Raw genomic sequence first — 22,202 nt, 5'->3', positions numbered from 1 at the left:
ACAAAGAATCAGATTACATAAATAGCCAGAAAAATTACCAAATCTTATGACTGCAACCAAAGTAATTTACTTTCTTCATAAACCAGGAATACAGATAAATTTGTAGAAACTTTAGTATTTGTTGGCAGGGAGAGATCTAGATGGTCTCCACAATGCAGGATACTCACAGGCAGACAGGTACATTTGTGTCGGGGTCCAGCTGGCATGTACCACCATTGTAGCAGTAGCCATCACATAACTGACATGTGGAGGCAATCTTTCCATTAGTGCAACTGCCATGGTTAAAAAGGGACAAAAAAGAAGAAAAAGAAACAATCAGCATGTAATAAATCTAGTGAACCACTTTATAACAATCCATACATGAGAGCCACCGGGTTAACCATGACTCAGTAGCTGAACACATAAAGGCACTTTTCTGACATGATAATTTCAAGGGTTGGTCATTCACAGATTCAAAATAAACTACAGTATAGTGGCTACAGGTACATAATTTTGTACACAGACCCCTTCCCCACCACACATGCTTACTTGCATACTATGTCATTAGTATCCTTGTTTATTATGCAGTGTCCCCCGTGACATCTTATACACTTGTCTACTTCACATTTTGGACCTTCAAATCGTACTGGACAGACACATTCTACACTTCCATCATCAGAAATAGTACACGATTCAGAATTCACACAATAATGGTGGCAAACATCTGCAAAAAACATGAAAGCTAGTTAAAAAGATATTGAGGAGAGGTATTTCATGTGTTAAAAAAATAGCTTACTACTCTCTATGTTGAAATGTAGAATCATGAAGATAAAATGGTGAATGAAATTGGTGACTTCACTGGGAACAATAAGAATCAAGAGTCTTCCCAACAGATAAGCAATATATTATCAACATAAAGTGAAACAGACATATAAGTTCATAAGAAGTTTCTTTTCCCTTCTGGATGTCCAACCATTTAGAGCATCATCATACTTGATATAAAGACTAGTGATGAGAATAGCAGTGATGTTAAATATATTCAATGGGACAGTGGCTAAATAGAAGTCTTCTGATAAATTCACATTACCATTAAAGGCATCGCACTAAACTGAAGTGAGAACAACACTTTGAAATAATTAACTTTGACTTACATTTCTCCTCATATAAAACTTAATGAAGTTCTAACAATAACACATAACAACATGATCCATAAGTTCTACAAAACCCTACATGCATGCTTATCTTTGTAGGCTGTGCAAGACCCCATTATTTCATGTATCTACTTCAAAGTCAGCAGGACTGAGACTTCAAGCTGTGAATTCTTTTAACTATTTAGAAGTTCCAGGAACAACTTCATTTTTTATCACCCTCATTTACACATACTATGTCAAAATAAGAAAACTTCTTGAGCAATAATATACTGGCATGTTAACACTACAGTTCATTTTTATTTATGTAGTACTGACAAATTTCATTTGACAGTTTTATTTTAAAGTCTTCTCATTTCAGCCAGGCCAAATTCCCCCACTTTGCTCAGTCTCTAATATTTTCTCCAGTTCTGCGCAGTTAAAATGCTGTGCAAATTGGAGACAACAACAATTGATATGTTTTACTTAGCATATTCAAGACTGCTGAATTATGAGGGCATCTCACAAAGCAAGAAATATGCTTGTTTGCCATTCCAAGAAGCTTTTAGTGACTAACACATCAGTTTTGCTGACAATTGTGGGGAGAATTCTGATGGAAGACAAAACCATTTTACTTGACTATCTCTTGATTATCTGTGTGTCTCCACCTACTTCAGCAGACAGTAGACAGACCAGAGGGGCCAAAAAGGCATCAAGAGTAGTAAAAAGTAATCCCTTGTGTGTGTTGCTCCCTGATTTCAGGTGAAGAATAACAAAACAAAAACTACTGTTGTTTGGAAGCTAAGAGTGAGAGACATTTTAAGAGAAAAGCACAGTAAGAGGGGAAGTTTTACATGTAGATTAGGACAAGAAGCCCTAAAATCTGGAAATAAGAAGTTTGTACTTTAAAGCATCTTCAATCTTCTGATAGGTTCTGCTAGATCCACAATATGAATGTTGCATTAGATCGCAATAATAAGAGCAATTTTTAAAATTTCCTTATTGAATGGAATTTCAGTTTCAGCGAAAGAAAGAGCTAATGTGATCACTCCATCCACTTTGAGTTATTCTAAATGAGGGAAATATTGTCTATTTTTTTTTTTTTTTGCTGTTTGGACTTTAAATGACACAAGAAATGAACTTTCAACTACTCTGTATTACTTATTTCAGGAATATAAAATAGGCGATTATATTCAAATACACGTGCATATAACAACATGTACAGTGTTAGTAGAATTTTACGTAAATCCATTCACTTAAGTTTGTTTCACCAATGCCATTGCCTTGACTTTGAAACACGCATTTTGGTTATTAGCCCTTATGTGAACTAATCACAGGAGAAACTCTGCACTGGGTCAATAGAGAAGATTAAGATGAGGAAAATAAGGCCTTTGCTATCTGGCAGTACTGCAAGCAAAAGTCTTCTCCCTGCCATAAAAACACTAAAATATTTTCAACTGCAGAGCACGAGTCAAATACCTATGCACATTCACATTCCTTTGCACAGAAAATTGTTTAATCATATCACTGAAAGACCAAAAAAGATACAGCAGAAGCAACCAATCTTTGTAATAAACTTGTCTTAATATATTTCATTCTGCCTACAAAGTGATCATGATAAATACAGTGAAAAAACATACATATGTTTGATTAAAGCAAACAAATAACAATGATCTGGCTGTGAATCTATACACCCACTGTTAGCTGTAAACTCATAGTTTCATAGAACTGTGATTGGCCAGAAAAATAATATCCTGTAAGATTTTAAGACTCTTTTGACCTAAACGTATTAAGGTTTAAATAAACAAAAGCCTCATTTTGTATTTTATAATGTTTGAGTCTCTTTGTATCATGCCGTTTTTCCAAAGTAGCAGCAGACAATCCAAATCTGATAATGAGTACTGTTTAAAAAGGGCCTCTGAATTTACATTTAAATTGATTCTTAAAAATATATATAAATAAATAAAGAAAAGAAAAAAGCTCTGGGAAAAAACAACAAAACAAAAAACAACAACTAACAATATGTTTGCAGAAGCATTCAACTAGAAACAATTTGTTTGGTTTTTTGGTAAGCCTCAAGTAAATATTTTTTCTTAATCTGTGTGTCTGTCTGGGCATGATTTATGTACTATACTGTTTTGAAATACCCTATTGTTCTTGCAGATAGTTATTTGTGGATCCATGCAGTTTGTTTAATATCAAGTGGGAGAGAATCACAATTACAGCTGGTTTCCCATTCAAAGGTTTCAATTTATTTCACAGTCTCCCAACTGGAAATGCATTCATTTTGCTTCAGTGCAAATCCTTCTTAAAGACATGCGCTAACCCTCTCCCTGTTTGACAGCCATATCACTAAGACTAAGCACTTTTTGTATCCAACAGATGATTCCAAAACAGACCTTTTTAACAGTTAATTCCCCTTCAATTTTGTCCAATATTACCCTTTTCAGTGAATTATGTAAAAGAAAAAAGAAAGAGATGATGTTTTTTACATTGAATGCTCTATTCTAGAACAAGCACTGTGACAGACCTCTGTCTCAGTGTTTGAGTTAAAGGAAAGCAGGGGGAGAAAAAAGGAGATTTTCGAAAATTAGAAACAAAATTGAATCTCAGAAAATTAATGCATATTAAGTCAGGGTTCTTGGTAACAAGCTCCTTTTTTAGAGTGCTAATGACTTTGCTGAGGCATGGAAACCTTTGGAAAATAACATCTCAGTGAGATGAGACTGATGGGTCAGTAAAATGAAAAAGTATGGAGAACTTCAGATGCAGAGAACATAAGTTGAGCCCTGAGAGCTCTGCAAGAATACAGCATAGAAATCCTGGTTTTCAATCCTCCGAGGCAGAAGCCACATTGAAGGTGATCTTGGATTGAGTCTGATGGAGGAACACAGAGGAACAAAAGTCAAAGCAGCACTGGCAATACGCTGCTTACCGGGTTTAGAAATAAAAGGGGAAGAGAGCAGTTGGAGACTCAAGGTTCGGCTTTTTGCATAGTTAAAGGATAACAGAAAAATTCTTTAACTGACTAGGAATTCCACCAGCAACAAAAAGAGCAATGATCTGATTTATGAAGTCGGATGTTGGATACAACTAGTAGGATTTTTTTTCCATGTAAACATGTAAATAATTTCTAAAAAAGCTCCTTCTTCTCATGCAAGTCTAGAAGGATATTGTTCAAAGATCCCTTGAATATGTAAGATCCCATTTTCTCAGAATAATTCTGGAGTTAAATTCATCAATCTGTGCAATAGGAAAACAACCTGATTCACGTTAAACTTCAACTATAATTTCAAATTTTCTAGTTTGTGAAGATTACTTACAGTACTGGCATCTGTCTCCTGTATACTCAGGCAAGCAGTTGCAAAAGGGTTGATTTCCAGCAGTGACACTACAAGTTCCTCCATTTTGGCAAAAATGATGGCAGACAGTCTGATTGCAGTTTGGCCCTGTAAAACCCAGCGCACAATTGCAGGTGGGCCTCCCTGTTAATAAAAACACAAAAAACAACCAACAACTACTTTAAGATAAAAGTAACTAAAAACTGAAATAATAATTATTACTTTGAAGATAAATACGCATCGTAAGAGTAATACATTTCACTGCACGAGTTCAATATTTTAACTCAATACTGTAACTCATGGATAGCTGTCTTAAATCACACCAAAGATTCAACAAATGTCCAATTTGCAACATCTGAAAAGTAGCGAAGGAGGGAAAAAAATGTATAAAATGAACCCCTATCCTATAGTAGCCAATTTTTATGTGGTTTCAAATTAGAGTTTAAACTCTAATGCATTTTCCTCCTATGATTTTAACCTATTTCAATTTTCCCTTTTTCCCCCCTTATCTAAATCTTGTGTCTATGAGATTTATAGCTTTGTTTCAACTTCACTGTTTTATTAAACTATTCCACTTATCACTGAATTTTTAAAGCTTATCTTCTCTAAAACAACTTTCTATATCATGTAAATGTCTTTCTATCTCCTGAATGTACTTCTATATCTCATCTGCAATCTCCTCTTCAAGTCAAATGATTTGATGTGTCCAGCAGGCCATTTTCCTTCTCAATTCCTAATAATGTAGTCTCACTCTTAACTTATTTCTTATAAAACTTTTCCTCCAGCCTGCCTCCTCACTTGGCTTTAATTCAGTCTTCTGGGTTTTCTTAAACTTAGGGATAACTGATTTGAGTTTACCACTTTTCTCCTTCCTGGATTGCAAGGTTGATGCGGAAAGAGACTCAGATTAATCTAAACACAAGTACACTTCCAGAATAAGGTGGCAGAAAGGATAGAGGTCATTTGAATCATATGGAATTGAACCTGCTGGCAGGTACAACCAAGATTCTTACTGAGTTACTGCAGAGCAAGACTGCTAAAGATAATGAATGAGAAATTGGTGCAAAAAAGACCATGCACAGGCTAGTGACAATCAAACAGTACTTGGGCAGCAGGCAGAACTAAAGGAGTGTCTCATCAGAAAACCAACAGAGGAACACAAACATGGCAGAAATCTAAGGAAAAAGGTGGGAGAATCAAAATGTCTAATCCTGAATGGATATATCAGTATCATCGGCTTTAGCAAATTTGAAGAAGGAAGGCAACTAATGGGATGTTGTAAGACTAGTATACATTTGCTTGTTATCTCCTTTTTGTGGTGATGAAATAGGGCTACAGATAAAGAAATGTTAAGGTCAATTAGTTAAATGTATAATATGTTGTATGTATAAGGCAGAAGACCTTCAGCCTGGAATTGCAGACACAAACATGAAAAAGTAAACTCTGGGATTTTGTTATTGACTACCCAATCCGGATAGCGGTACAGCTGTGGAATCTGAAGGAGATTAGAGAAAGCCAGATAATGCAGTAACGAAAGACTCCAGTTATCTCTACATTTACATCTTTACAACTTCACACCAGGCCATAAGCCAGTAACTGTTAGCTAAAATCCTGCTTCACAGAGTGGTGGGGTGGAAAGCACACCACAGCAGCTATAGTTAGATTGAGTCAGATCAGTATACAGCATTTAGCTTAAAACATACACAATGCATTTAACTGCTTAAGATCATGCCTCAACATTTAAGGGTCACTTTCCCATAGCAATTTCTTATCTTTGTATTAATCTAACAGTAAATCCCTACCCCTGCCTGATCTGTTAAACATCACCACTTGGTGCTTTGCTTGCAGTATTTTCTCTCATTCAGTGTTTCTTCAGGAATTTCTATACAATCTCTCTCACAGGTATCCACATCTAAAAACAAATTCACATTTCTCTCCTGAAATCTTATCACCTCTTCATCTAAATTTGCAATGTGTGATTCTTTTCTTACTTTATTCTCTATTTAGCTGGTTTTCTCATTAAAGTCATACAAACTAAATATACCATTAACTCCACAATTTTCATTTATTTCTAGTCTACCTTTGTTTTAATACCATAGTATCATATTCATAGGTGAATACATGAGAGACTGAATTTTTCTACTTTCTCAGAGGCATGCAAAATGATTTCTGCATTATTTTTCTTCCCCTTAGTCTTTATTTGTTTGTTACATCAAACCCTTCATGTAATTCTTTCCTATATTTTCTATTTTAAGCTATGCTAATTTAAAATGTTTTGCAAATCATCCTAAAGGCCGTGAGATCAGTTAGTCTCTTCCTCTAATGAGTACAGCAGGAACAAAACCATCGACTTAAAATAGCTCCAACTAGTTTAATATGCATCACCCTGGTTATTCATTATCTGTCCCCAGTGTTCTAAACATTAAATCAAAGATGTTGAACTCAGATATTAGCACAAACTCTTTGCTTTTCCCCATGTATACACTTGTATTTAAATTTCTGCCCCTGAGTCTTGGGTTTCCTCCTCTAAATCCATCTTACAAATGAAATAGTGATAGAACATAAGTCTGAAATCATTTTTTATTATTAATGCTCCTCTATTTTTTAAATTGATGGGACAAGGATGTTTTCATTGTTTGTAGAAAAAAATATTCTATTCTTTGCTGATGTAGCCTTATAAATATGTCAAATTGTGGACAGTTATATGAAAATTTAATTCAGTATAGCCTAAACCCCATTTTTTTTTTTTTTTTCCCACTCAATTTAACATAACTTTTACTCATTTTAATAGTTCATTGCCTATTTATACAGACCGTTGGCATCTGAAATAATAACAATAATAACAGTAATGACATTTTCATTTGCCTTATTCTATTCAATTATTTTGGATTTTGGATATGAAATGGTTCCAAAAAGAGCTTAACAAAATTCCTGTACAAAACAATGATAAACACTGAGTGCCACAAGTTTTCATACAACAGAATCCAAATGACAACGTAACCAAGATGTCACAAATCCTAACTACCAACTGTTGCCAGGTAGGTCTCAGGCACAGAAACCTTACGCGTTTACACCGTTAATGAAGTTACAGGACTAAAATAGCATAAAGACAGAATAATGGCTGCCCCTCAATCCCTGAAATTCATCACTTCTGTAATATTTATTTATAAAAAGAATGTACTGCCTTTTGCTTCAAGAAAATAAACACTGTATTTGTTAGCTTATAAAAATTTTCCAAACAATGAGCTAGCCTAGATGAATGCATGCACCTAGACATAAGTAACTTATTTCTTCCAGTTGATGGGAAACTCCCTACCAGCAATGTGTGCATTCTATTTGTTACATATGAACACGCGCAATCTGTTTCATTTGCATATTTCACTTGCTGTCCCTATTAAAGCAATCTTGCACACCAGCCTACTATAAGTAACACTGCATCCTCTAGAGGGGTTGTCAGCAGTTCATGGGAATGGCAATAATTCATTTCTGCGAACCATAATTAGCTTTAGTGAACCAAAAGTAGTGGAGAGAAGCTGTATTAGAGTACATAATTAGAAGCTGAGCTGATTGGGATCAATCCCAATAGATACGCATTCTGTCCATGTTGTGAAAGCAAAGGAGAAAAGAACCATCTCAAAATGCATTAGTGGAGTACTCTCAAGGCTGGTTGTGGTGTTTCCTTTGGATCTACACACCAGAACAGACATACAATCCTCTACTGAAAAACCTATTTTCTCCCCCATCTAGTCCCCAGTCCTGGTTACAAGGAGATATACAACTTCCCTGGGGGCTCACCAACGTGAGACTTGCAGGGACAGGCAAGATGTAAACAAGCTAAACAATTTCTTCCTTGGTAGCATTTTCAGTACACAGCATTGTGTCCCCATGTTTTATTTCTAAAGCAGAACACAAAGTAACATCTACATTATATACAATTTTTGTTTTAATTTTAGGAGTGTGTTTCATCAATTACCATTTAGAGGAAACAACACTTTTTTCCTCGATTTTCTACAAACATCATGATTCTATTTGGTTATGTAGTTAAACATATTTATCTAACTTTGTGAACTAGTTTAATCTGGTCTATGTGTTCAAGACATTTAGAAAACTTTCCTCCAACATTTTTGCATTAAATTGTAAGCAAAAAGGAAGTATCTGTATGATATCCTTTTTATATTCCCCTCCAAATTCCCATTAATTTGGTTTACTGGAAAGTGTTCATTATTATACCCAAACTTTTAATTACATGTCTCAGATGTGTACTTTTAATTAACAGATGACATTTTCTTTGTTCAATTTTTGTAGTTCAATACAACTGTCATAAACTTTTAAATTTTAATTAAAGCTGCCCCAATCTCTAGCTATATAATGTTCACATAGGAATTTGCCAAACGGCTTAGCAGTAAGTAAACCAACAGTGAATAATCCCTGAATTGCCAGTGGGATTTGTTTAACAAATTAACATTTGTGTGCAGATAATGAGGTTCTACAACTTACCACATCCAGCAAAGATTTAGCACAATCACGTTCTGAAAAATGAGTAATACTCCGTGATTTACTTAATTGGTTATCGCTTTCCTATTAAGAATTAGGTAGAGAAGGAGAATAGAATTTACATGTTCACTGGAACACACACATTCACCAGAAGTGCATCTCATATGCTGCGGCACTCTATTTGTATCAGAAAACAATGACAGATTTGCTTTCATGGTGTATATGCCTTGAGTTATGGGACAGAACCCAACAACGAGGAAACTCCCCAACTCCCAGGGAATCCTCACAGCAGCTGGCTACCTTCAGAAGCTCATTCCCCTGTGAAGCTCCCCAGCTAAACACCAGCAGCATGCAGCAGAACCAGTTTCCCTCGAGTCAAGTGATGTGCACAACAGCTTGGATGAGCAAACACCGCATCAGGAAGTCCAGATATCATCCCGAGCGAATCAAATTCACAGAGGCGCTTCACGGAGCCCATCGTGGCAGAACTAACAGACAGCAACTGACTCCTTGAAATGGGGAGAGGGTGGAAATACAGCTGCTAAGTGGTCCCTGTGTAACATTCCCCATCACCAGCTGTGGCTGCTTCTTCTCATATTGGTGCTAGCCTGAAGGCACATGCTCTGCAGTTCTGCCATGTACATTTATTAACAGGCCCTATACTCCCCAAAGGGCATGAGTGTAGAATGGCACTTGCAGATTGCTTCCATCGAGGCTATTTGAATTGAAAAATATAAGAAATCGATATGGGCAATCAGGGCTCCCACAAATGGAAGATTCAAGCAAGCTGCAGTTATCACAGGTCATTTATATTTTGTAGGTACAATCTGGATAGGCACTTACACATATATGGAAGTTGGAATTTCCAGAAGAAAAAGCATCATTTTGAACAAAAAAAAAGGAAAGAAAAAAAAAGAAAAAAAAAAAAAAAAGAAGGAATCAGGGAAAACACAATGCAACTTGATTGCAACAGTTTAGTAGCATAGTTTCATGAGCCTATAGTATAACGGACCAAAAAACTCCATTGGAAAGAACTCGTTGGGAAGGCGGCTGCAGAAGTAGGAATAACACAGTAAAATAAGTTAAAATTGTAGCAAGTTGATTTAAAGTAGTAATTTTATACTTCCTGGATGCAAAAGAATTCTCTACACAAACACAAATAATCAGTATGTTCTGTACCTTTTGCCAATGGACAGGTCAACCTGCTTGGAAGAAACATCTGAAATCTGAACAAAAAATGCTTAAGTTCTTCAAACATGAATGAAAAGCAGAGGAATTCCTGGTACTAAAGATCCTCTATATTCCTACATGTTTCAGTGAGCAAGAATAAAGTAACTTGTCCACTAATGCATCTCGTGAACCTGTCAAGGAAGATCAGCTCTGCCTCCAAGGCTGAAATGACAAGAAGGAAACAAGCGAATGCTGCTCTGGTCTGTATTTCACTCCCTCTGTTGAAATTGTGAATGGCACATGCAGCCTGCAGCCCTTGCTGCTAAATGCACATTGACCCAGTAGCATACTTGGCATAGTGGTCCATATGACTGGAAAGAAGAAACGGTTGTTGCAAAACACCTGAGGAGTTGATCTTTGTTAATGGATTAATTTTTAATGCCTTAAGAACATCCATTTTAGAGTTCCTCTGTAAAAAACAATGGTTTTAGCATAATATGGATTAGATTAAACTAGAACAAGGGGACATCTCATTAACTTGTTAGTTTGTTTCAAGAAGACCTGATTTATAATCTGATACAGGTAAGTAATGCAGTCTGATAAGGGGTTGAGATTTCTTCCTAACGGAATATTTACATAGTGCAGGGGCAAGATGTGCAAGGAAGATGAGATGCAGATCAATTTGAAAATGTTATCTTGGAATGCTGGGCAAGGTCGCTTTGACTTAGAAATACGACTTTTTTTCCCCACATCTTCATGTGAAGGTTACGGGATGGGCTTTTAGGCGTGAACTGGAAATGGCAGATAGAAAAATCTGGTAAACTTGATATATGTTTATTAATAAATTGATGAAACTTGGAAAGTGAACAAAGCACAGCAGGGTAATACTCCTGTCAGCAGGTATGGCCTACTAAGAACCATCAGAACTTTTGACATCATAAGGATGTGGGGGTGAGGTGCACAATTTATGCTCAGCAATGTGTGACACTAAGATCCAACGAGCAGGAATGGCTCCATGTGGTCTCAGCTGATAAAAGCTGAGCATTAAGTAGCTAATTACAGAATCACAGAAGGAAGGACCTCAAGGATCACGAATCTCCAACCCCACTTCTTATGAAGTTAATGGCCTGAATTCCCCACATCAGGCAGTTTAACATTGAAATGTGGACTGTAGTCATATTCACGCTGCTCTCCTGTTGGCATTTTTGGTAGAGACACATTATCCTGTTTGAGACCAAGCAGAACAAGTATAATTTTTGCACCTTCAGGCTCTCTGTAGCAGGCGGGGCCACAATTAACACATCAGCAAAAGTATATTATGCAAAGTTGCTCATGTTTCTCACTCGCTAGTCAAGTCTGCTTCTCTAGTTATTCTAGCAAGGCAGAGAGATTTCAGAGGTTGGATTTAGTAGGAAAAAAAGTATTAAAAATCAAGGTTATATCATAGCTGTTTGAGCACAACAACTGTTAGCTGCTGGGTGAACTACAAACTGTTGGAGGTGTCTGAGCAAAAGAAAAGAAAAAATAAAACCCAGAGGTCGCTGCAGCATTCAGAACTGAGCTGAGCACTGGGAGCTAAGTTATTTGTTATGTCTTTTAACACCCCAGGAGTATCAATTAAATACCAGATATGTAAAGATGTGGGAGTAAACATCCTCTCTTCAGATGACAGTGAAGTTCTACACATCATTTAAATCATCCATGAACATCTTTCGTTCACTTGCACACCCTCACTGAACACATACTGATCTCACTAAACTGATACAAATCTCCGCTTATCATTTGTGTCAGTACTTCCATGAGCTGTTGCAAGCAGTTTCAAGTATAATTCAAACAACTTAAAGTAATTCCGATTTTCTACTATTTAGCCATTATTAGTGACATGAACAACGAAAACTATTATGAACTCCCAAATACTCAGAACTGAAAAACTCTTTGTTCAGTACACAAATCTGAATATCAGAAAAAGATCCATCCAGTACCAATAAGTGTAGCTAAATTATTAAACTATATAAGCTAAATCAGTACAGAATATTGAGGAAAACATTAAGATCTAAGGTCACTTTGTCACAGAGACTGAGATACATGATTCTGCACTATAGGCAGCTCTGTTTTAAACAGATCCTCTGGTCAGGTGCCTGGCATTTCCTTTGGATGTTGGTCATTTCATCACATAGAATTTAACTTCTACTTCTCACATAGCACTGAATTTTAGAGTACATCTTAGCACACTTTCCCCCTCTCTAGACTAGGCAGTATTTAATTGCAGTATACAACCTGGAACAGCCTATGTATTAGGCACAAAGGCCAACTCCCAGATATCCTCATTTTGACAGTTTTTCCACACATAGTTTGACTTTACAGTTCCCTCAGTATACGTGCTTTCATTCTGGATAATTTCATGCTACTTTTTGTGAGATGTAGTTTGGCTTTGCCAAAACACCGAGACCCACGAGTGAAAAAGCATCATTGATAATAAAGTATATGTACAACATATGCTGTTATATTGCATAGAACTTAAATACAAAGGAAAAAAGTCACAGAAAAAAAGAAAAAAGAAAAAAAGCAAGCTACGAATAGATTCAAACATTTAAATTAAGGCATGTAAGATAATATATGGCTGCACAGAAATATGTACCAAGGAGAGATGCTCCACAGGTCCCTCCATTCTGGCAGTAGTTGTAGCAGTGGTTGGTTTCACACCTTTCACCTGAGTAACTTGGCCAGCAGTGACATCGTGGATCCCCCTTCTCGTTTATGATGCACTTTCCTCCATTTTCACAGGTTAGTTTGCATGTATCATCTGAAGCAAGAGCACAGAGAACAATCTGTATTTTATACAAAGCTACTGATCCCTGCCTATGTGCAAAAATACATACCGCTTTCATAAACTAAAAGGTAAACCACCACACAGTGCTAGAAAAAACAAACAAACAAACATTCAACAAAACATAAGCCAGCTCTGGAAAGGCCATCGAGAGCTTCAGAGGCAATGGGAGCATATATGTACGGGGGATTGTATCATACCAGGGTACTGCGTACATCTTTTTGGCTCCTGTTTCATCCAAACAATGTGATGGAAAAACTGACATCCCCTCCCCAACACCAGATAATGTTGGTGGCATCTGGGGATCTCAGAAAACTACTCTGTATTCATCTGGTGACCTCAGCCTGAAGGGATTTACATTTTTGCAGTTGATTTATTTCCCTCTCTCTTCCAATCTATTAACATCCTTCTTAATAAACACTATTGAACACATTTAAAAGGAAGCTGCTTGGCTTTTAAATCATCCTCAAAAAATGATGTTTGCTGGTACTTCTAAACCACACCAACCTGGTACTTCTAAACCATACTTTCTGGTTTATTCTTTTCCAACAGTTATGATTCTGTAAAAGAAAAGACCACTAGGATCACCAAGGGGAACCATCAGCCCAATCTCACCACATCTCATCACATCCCTTAGCATCACATCTACCCTTTGACACCGCCATGGACAGTAACTCCACTGCTTCCTTATTCCAATGCATTACCAACACTTCCTGAGAAGAAATCTTTCCTAATATCCAACCTGAACTTCCGCTGGTGCAATTTCAGGCCATTACTTCTTGTCCTTTCTCTGTTACCTGAGAGAAGAGGATAATCCCCACCTCGCCACAACCTCCTTTCAGAGAGCTGCAGATAGCAGTATGGTCTTCCTGAGTCTCCTCCAGACTAAACAGTCCCCAATTTTACCTTCTGTCTAAGAAAAGACAGTCTACTGCCGTGTGCTTGCAAAGTGCTCATGGCAGCAGTACCACCTCCTTAGCTGTAGGGTGCATGGTAATGTACATTCTGATTAGGACAGATTCAATCTTTCTATAAAGCTGTTTTGCAATCAGAGTTGTTTCTGTCCTGGAAACACCGAGAAATAAATCTGTTCATTTGAGTGAACAAGAAATAAAGTTGTTTGATGACACCAACAAGAAATTAATTACAGACCAGCATGTACACAATGCTCACGCATCCAAATAACTGTAATCCTGAACAACAGTCAAGAACCTTTGCAGATCAAAATACACATTTAGCATGACTCCTCATCTCACACAAAACAAAGCTTATAAAGACAGACTGCTGCCAAAGTAGTACAAAGTCAGAAACGCTGAGAACTCTTCAGTAATATACCCACTGATACAGAAGTTTGGTCAAATTACTCTTAGTTATACAGAATACAAAGCAGTCACCTGTTCTATATCACCCTATATAATCCATTTTTCATTTGAGATACGCAGGTGCCTGAAGTTAAAACTAGACAACACATCTGAATGTTCTGGAATGGGTAGCATTATATTATTCAGGTCTTTACAGTACCATATAGTCTTTATTTTTTCAGTATCCACCATGGATCTACATCTACTGTAACAAAGCTACTTTGTGCTTGGAACTTTGAAGATGCCTCAAGTATTTATTTAGGTGGTTCATTAAATCCTTTGATGTTCCATGAACCATTCTTCAGTTACTCATTACAGAAGTTGTTTAAATGGATAATGTGGCATATCTTATTGACAAGAAGGTCTATTTTTGTTTTGCTTATCTGTTTTACTTATCATTAGTCATGAATTTATAAAGCAGAACTGTATAAAAACTGAATAACACTAAAGCACAAATAACTGCTCGTTTTAGGAACCTTTCTGATAGCATATTAAATATACCCGTTTTATTTCTTTTCTAGAATAATTCTGCACATTCAAGACACAGAAGTTAAAAATTTTTTAATTCTGGCAAATCCTATGAATTCAACAGGAAAAAGAACATATAAATATAGTTATAGTTTTGCAATGCATAAAACGTGAAATACAAACCTTAGAGTAACCCTAAACACAACAAGAAATATATGGCTTCATATTGTCGGGGGAAAAAAAAAAAGAAAGCCTGAATCAAAAATTGTCCACAGTAAAGCTTATCTAAACAAATTGCCTTTAAAGTGACTGGGACGCTTAAGCATGTTTTATATGCAGTACAAGTTATATCTTTATGAAATGATCAGTTAGTGTTGACCTGGAAAACCTGAAAGCATTGTGTTATTTTCCAGCATAACAAGATTAGTAAAACTGGCTACTGATTTTGTTCCCTATCCAAGAATTTAAATAAAAATCTCATAGAAAACTAATAAAAGTTAATACAATAATCTCAGACTTTACATGAACTAAAAATGAGGACAGAAAGCTGTAATAGACAAGTCAATTTGTAAATATTATGTTAGACTTAAACAGTACGGGGGTTTTCATGATGCTTTTTTTTCTTCTTTGTCTGCAAGTAGTTAAAAGAATCAAATTACTCCAGATGATTCACATCAGTGAAGCCCAAAAGGGGATCAGATGCCTTTGTATGGAAGACGGGAACAAAATGTTCCCACAGGAGAAGACAGGAAAAAAAAGAAAATACAGGAGAGACACACTAAAGAATTGTTACAAAAGGCTGAATACATCTAATCTGAAATAGCAAATAAAGGCTTTGGAGGACAAAAAAAAAAAAAAAAAAGAAACACCTCACTAGTAAGTATTCATCACTGGAACAAGAGATACAATATTGAGGTAAAGAATAAATAACAATCAATACAAAATAAAAGGGAGGCAATTAAGTACTAGTCACAGTTAGCTGGAACGTGGACTCAAAAGACCTTGCAGACATTCTTTTTGGAAATGTCAGGTTTAAACAATTTTACTTGTTATGAGGTCTGCTCCAAAAATAATGCTTCGTATTTCATAATGTTGGTCCTCTCTGTTGGAGGTGGACATTGGTGGTATGGCAAAGGCTGAACCTTCCCAAAAATTATCCATTAAATTTATTGCTATGCAACAGATGACAGCAGAAGGGACAATAAACAATTAATGAACGACATTCATTGGAACATGAACAGATTCCCATTCCACAATGGAAAATACTATTTCATGGGGGCACAAAGGTTCTTGCCTATTCTAACAAACATTATGTAGGTGATACTTAATTGAACTGAATGCATCTATTAAGGAACGAGTGTAAAGTGCAAATGACATGGGATTGTTGTAACATTTGAAGCAGTCAGGCCTACTGGAGTCATGAAATAAATCTCAGAAAAAAAACATGTTATACAGGGAGAAAAAAAGATGAAAGTTATCAAAGAATACACAGGAAATGGCTTTTATTTTATTATTAAGTCATTTTGAATGATACAACAAACACATATTGTAAAATCTCTAACTTGAGAGAACCAAATAAAACCCCCAAATTCTGCTTTTCATCAGTTTTAAGGGACGCTGGCAAAACAGCTGTTTAGGACAATTTGGCTTTAGTCTTACAGAAAAATCACTGAGGATTCAAAAATTAGAATTCCTCACAGAGTACTTATGAAGAAAAATCAATTCAATGGATCAAGTTATTTACAGAATGACAATTCTATTACACAGAATTTTAAGACTTACCTCAATTTCCTTTTGTTTAAAAAAAACCCCACAAACATCAACAATCCAAAGAGCCAGAATCTGAGTCAACTTGGGGGATATAGTCACAAGAAAAAGAATAAGGGCCCTGGAGTTGTTGGGCAGTTGGTCTTGATAATAAGTCCTTTCCAAGTAAACTATCCTAACAGAGAGACTACCTTCCAATGACTACCTTAAAGCAGACTTAACAGTAAGAAAGTAGGATGTTTTTGAACACATAAGTTACAGTGTACATAATTGATGTACATTCATTGATAATTCACATAATGTGTCTTGTTTGGAGGCTATTAGTGGACTCTTAACACCAAATACATTGTCAACCTGCCATAAACTATATGGTGCTTGAGATCTTCTCAAGGAATCCACCCATTCCTTGAAGCATAAGTGGTACGTCAGCCTGAAACATCTAATTCATACTTTTTTGTGCATGTTAAAGTAGTTCACGTACAAACACAATTTTCAGTACCTACCTAAGAGATTCTGATCAATACACGTCCCATTAACTAATGATTTTCCTTCTGGACAAGCACACGATGCACCAGAAGGGTTGAGTAAACAAATGAATTCACATCTCAGGTCCAAGCACGGATTAGGCACTGTTTGAGAAAAGAAAACATTTTAAAAGGTTCCTTACGTTTTTTTTTAAGACTTATGCTATCTTCTAGAACTAGGACCAAAACGATACTCACAATTCTGATTCAGTTTCTGTTTCTAGAATACCAACAGCATTAAGTCAGTCGGCACGCATTCAAATGAAAGTGCCACATCCATACCATGACAGAACTGACTCCAGTAAAAACAAATGTATTGGTAATATTCAGTCAAAACTCTCATTTTACTTTGACAAGAGGTATTTTTGTATTCAGTTTTCTTTTTAATTTCATTTGCACTGTGGGTATGCAATGTAGGCATTTGTCCAATGCCATTGCAAATGAAAGAAAATTGCATCAGAATCTAAATTATAATTATATAACGAAACAACTAAATCTATTTTCACTTTGCTACAATCTGTTTTACATTTCTACAGTTGATGGATACTTTTATTATTTTTCTTTTTCTGAGAGGAACTTGAAAAACACTCAGTGTTAAGTAATTATGCTTACTCACAGTCCATTTGTTTGTAGCGATGAAAAATCAAGGCACTTTTTGCTTTATCAACATCGACACTTAGGTATTCTACAAGGCTCCTGCCAAATTTGTGTACTCTAAATGCACCATTTTTAGGACCTGCTCCATATATGTAATCCTCAAATATGTCAATTCTATGGGGATGCAGTAAACCTTAAATAAAAATGAATAATAAACACAAATATTCATATCCAAGTAGCAAACATTAATTTTAATAACAACTTCAACTGCACTGCAATTACAAGCTAAAAAGCATTATTTTTCAGGCAGCAGTTTGTACCCACAAAGATTGCCTTTAAGAAGCAATCTTCTTAAAAGAAATTCTTTCCATATTACAAGCAAATAAAATCTCTTTGATTCGGTCTTTGAAACTGGTTTAATATAGAGAAGAAGGGAAACCCTAGAGGAAGAGTGAGCTATTGAGAACATATTCAGCTGCAATGCTAACTTGAAAAATATGACAAGGAAAAAAAAACCCAAATATTTTCCTTTACAAAGGAAAAGCTATTCTCACAAACCATTTATTAAAATCATTCCTTCTTAAAGTGTTAGAAATACTACTTTTAATATTACACTTCATAATGATGGTAAATTTATGGAAAACAATAAACACAAAGCCTTTACTAATTCTTGCTTTTTAATAGCTAATATCTTCCAGAACACTCTGGTGTATTCCAGACCAGTAGTTAAAACACAGATGTGATAAAACACAGTGAGACTCCACTAATAACTGCCCACTAAGCATTCCCTTAAGTAGATCACTTTTGTAGAATAGAATCATAGAATTACTCAGATTGGTAAAGACCTTAAAGATCATCGAGTCCAACCACAACCTAACCATACTACTCTAACAACCTTCCACTAAATCATGTCCCTGAGTCCCACATCCAAATGGTTTTTAAACACATACAGGGATAGTGATTCAACCACCTCCCTGGGGAGCACATGGCAGTGCTTAAAAACCCTTTCAGTAAAGAAGTTTTCCCTGTTGTCCAACCTAACCTTACCCTGGCACAACTTAAGGCCATTTTCATCCTGTGCCATGCATACAGCTCTAAATTCTAACCAGGCAAGATTCTTGCATTGCTACGTAAATTCATATAGACTAGACAGGTTTTACTTACAATGATACTTAATAATAGCCAAGCTAATAATTACATAACTCTTGTTAATTTACACATATCATTTAATAGTTATTCCTTTAAAGATTATGTACAAATTTAAATATTTATTTGTTTGAATATCTAATGTATTGCCTAAAAAGGCCATGACTGTAAGCTCTTAATCTTGAAGGCTTTTCTCTTTCATAGCTTTTACATCTAGTAAAACTGCTGGAAAGCACTTCGTACCTTGCTTAGTGCTCACAGACACAACTGAGTCAGAACCATCAAACAGAACGCTGCCAATGACAGACAATTCAAAATCAGCCCAGAACAACCGCTGACTGAACTGATCAACTACAAGACCTACAAAGGAAATAAAAAAAAAGGTCCAATGAGATACATTAATTTGAGATAACTGTCGAGCAGCGACACATTTTTCTATCATTCAGAGACCAAGGTGAAAAAAACATAACACCTATAGCTTAAATCTTTGTTTCATTTCAACCAATTGCTTTTACTCTTTCTCATAGGTCAGTACCTTTCCAAACCATTGTCCTCTTCAGGTAGGAATATGTACCAAGTGAGACTATAAATGTAGAATTGAATCCTGCAATTTTCTCTACCAACAAAAACATTATGTCAGCAGATTTTGTTGTGACTATGCAGCCTCTAGGCAATAACTAAATAGTTAAATCATGATGTCTTTGTTTCACCAAGGGATGCTTAAATGATTAATATGCCATTTTAAGTCATGTCAGAAGCTTATGCCTGTAACAATATTTGAACCATAAAATAATTTAATTCTGAGCTTCAGACATTGTAGTGTATTTTTAATAAGAATGGGAAAAAGTATTTTTCTTTCTACTTATGTAAGTCAGTCAGAAAAAATACATCAAAATAAATTATACATAACAGCAAAAATTCTCCTCTTAAGGTCATAAATGAATCAGCTACAGAGAGATCAGAGGATGTGTAGCAAGTCTGACACACAGACCAGTGAAATAAGTTTCTATTTGCAACTCTGCTTAAAAAGCAACAAACAGAAAAGCACTAACAGCACAAAACTTATAAAATTCAAAACTTGATGCCAAAAAAATTGAGTTGGATTGTTTTCAGTGATAAAGGAATTGGTAAGTGCCTCTCTAGGACATAACCTCGGCAATCAAATAAAGTGATGATTAGTGACAAAAAAATCCAACAGAACTTAAACAATTAAACTTATATTTATCTGACACATTCACAGTGTTTTATGTAAGTACATCAGCAACGAGCAGGCAACAATACTGATAAACAAAATTCTGATTCCAGTCTTATTCATCAGAAGTGGACAACTTACTATTGACTATATATTATTGTGCTTTATACATGCCCAAAGAGGATCATAAGCTTCCTCTCCTAGATATTTCCTTATCCTATACATAATGTCCTATGTTCTTATATTTCAATCTAATTGTGACAATAAAAAGAGATATTCCCACTGTCATGTGAGTGCAATTTGTGTACACATAAGCCCACCTTAGTGAGGGATTCATTCTGTTAAAGCACGTCTACTCGTTGCTGTGACAGTGGCTGCTTCTAACTGAGAAGCTAAGATATTCAGATAGCATACTCTTGCAACAAGCCAGTGTTTCAATAGATATGCATAGCAGAGTTGGACAATCCTTAATTTACAATGCAATAATAACAAATATTATCTCTGTAACCTTGAAGAAACATCAAATACTGCATGAGAAAATGGGTCACAAATACATCATTTGAGGTTTCAAGACAGGATGCTGATATTCGAGAGACACATTTCATTTTGGGTTTACTATTTCCGTTGTCATAAAAACTACTTTTATCCTGCCAGTGGAGACTTAATGTAAATTCACAAGGTCTCAACATGCACTGTAAAGCTTCACAACAGTTCTGCAAAATACTGAGATAATTCAGTTGTTGTTTCTTTCAAAACCTAAAATCTTGGTGTTTTTTGTTTGTTTGGTTTTGGTTTTAAATTATATTTAAGAGTATTTAGGAAACAGCATAATAGGCTGCAAGACTTCATATGCTTTCTTAGAAAACTTTTCCCACCCTTAATTGTGTGCCATTAATTGATTTTGCTTGTCAAGTGTTACTGAACAAATCATTTCTTTTTTTAAAGTGATTTTATGCAATGCTTTGTTATGGCTTTGTAAACTTGTGGAAGTTTAATTCGTATTAAGTTGTATCATATGAAAAAGTAACTAAAAATTTTTACTATCATCTGCACATGGACAACTACAGACATTATACATATATATATATATATATATATTGTATGTGTATATATATATAAAATATATAATTATACATTACATATCTATATATGTATATACTGCAAACTTAGAAAAAAGGAAATCAGCCAAGAAATCCATAGAGTTAAGATATGCCATGTAATCAGGAAAAAACTGGTAACTTGCATACCTGTAGGCCTTTGTAAGTTTTTTTGAACCAATATCCTTCTCAGTGTACCATCCATTGATGATTCCTCTATATGAGAACGATCCCCAATAACTGTCCAGTACATCATCCTAAAAACATTACACATAAATATATGTATACATATACACTTGCTGAACCTCAAAACACTTTACAGATATTAAATTATTGTAAGCAATGTCCCTGAAGTTTGGGAGATAGCATACCCTGATTTGCATGCACGCAAATGGAGCAATGAGGTGAAGTAAATGTCTTGGAAGACCTGAAATATTTATAGATGTTTTATTTCTCTTAATTTGAATTACTGTTTGAATTACCAAAGCAGAGTAATGTGGAAACTTACATACCCCTTTTTAGGATTTACAGCAATTGCATATGGTTCTCCTGCAATACTTGTAAGGAGTCTTGTGCAGTTAGGTCCATTCAATTGACCGACGTTGATGGAGTATCTCAGACTAGTCCAATGAGTTGTGTAGTAGCTGAACCAATGCATTCTGGAATGATCAGTCCAATAAATGTTTCCAGCAATCCAGTCAACAGCAATGCCCCGAGGTCTTTTAAATTCTGGACACTAAAAGGAACAGATGTTAAAGTCAGATGTAATGAAATGACCACTTAAAGCAGCTACATAGTTACAGATCTGTATTGGCAAGTAACTTCTACCTTTTGTGTATATTTATATGCTGAAATATTCATAACCCTGAACTATTTGAACTACTGCTGCTGAAGCAAACAAATGTTGTAATTCTAAAGGGAAAAAAACAACAACGAAGAATTGAGGTTATACATTTATTGTTCTCTATGAAGAACTATGCAACAATATTCCATCCTAATCCTCTCACTGGAAATGATAGTTTATACCATCATGATTTATGACTGCTCAGAAGAATGACAAGGGTAAACAAAATGACTGCATTTAGAACATCATCAAAAATTACCTCTGAATT

General features: G+C 35.5%; 1 protein-coding gene across 1 annotated transcript in view; it reads right to left on the bottom strand.

The window, feature by feature from the left end:
• LRP1B (LDL receptor related protein 1B) overlaps window positions 1-22,202 on the bottom strand; it is a 563,267-nt gene that overhangs the window by 19,890 nt on the left and 521,175 nt on the right. Inside the window, exons 78-86 of the mRNA XM_072342527.1 lie at window positions 21,603-21,826; window positions 21,241-21,347; window positions 19,045-19,161; window positions 17,675-17,848; window positions 17,038-17,163; window positions 12,750-12,914; window positions 4,430-4,591; window positions 529-703; window positions 168-272 (exon numbers count right to left, since the gene is read on the bottom strand). Coding sequence (XP_072198628.1) covers window positions 168-272; window positions 529-703; window positions 4,430-4,591; window positions 12,750-12,914; window positions 17,038-17,163; window positions 17,675-17,848; window positions 19,045-19,161; window positions 21,241-21,347; window positions 21,603-21,826 — 1,355 coding nt within the window. The remainder of the gene's footprint in view (window positions 1-167; window positions 273-528; window positions 704-4,429; window positions 4,592-12,749; window positions 12,915-17,037; window positions 17,164-17,674; window positions 17,849-19,044; window positions 19,162-21,240; window positions 21,348-21,602; window positions 21,827-22,202) is intronic.

The sequence above is a fragment of the Excalfactoria chinensis genome, chromosome 7 (assembly GCF_039878825.1).
Source record: "Excalfactoria chinensis isolate bCotChi1 chromosome 7, bCotChi1.hap2, whole genome shotgun sequence".
NCBI lineage: Eukaryota > Metazoa > Chordata > Aves > Galliformes > Phasianidae > Excalfactoria > Excalfactoria chinensis.
This window is presented reverse-complemented; position numbering and strand designations above follow the sequence as displayed.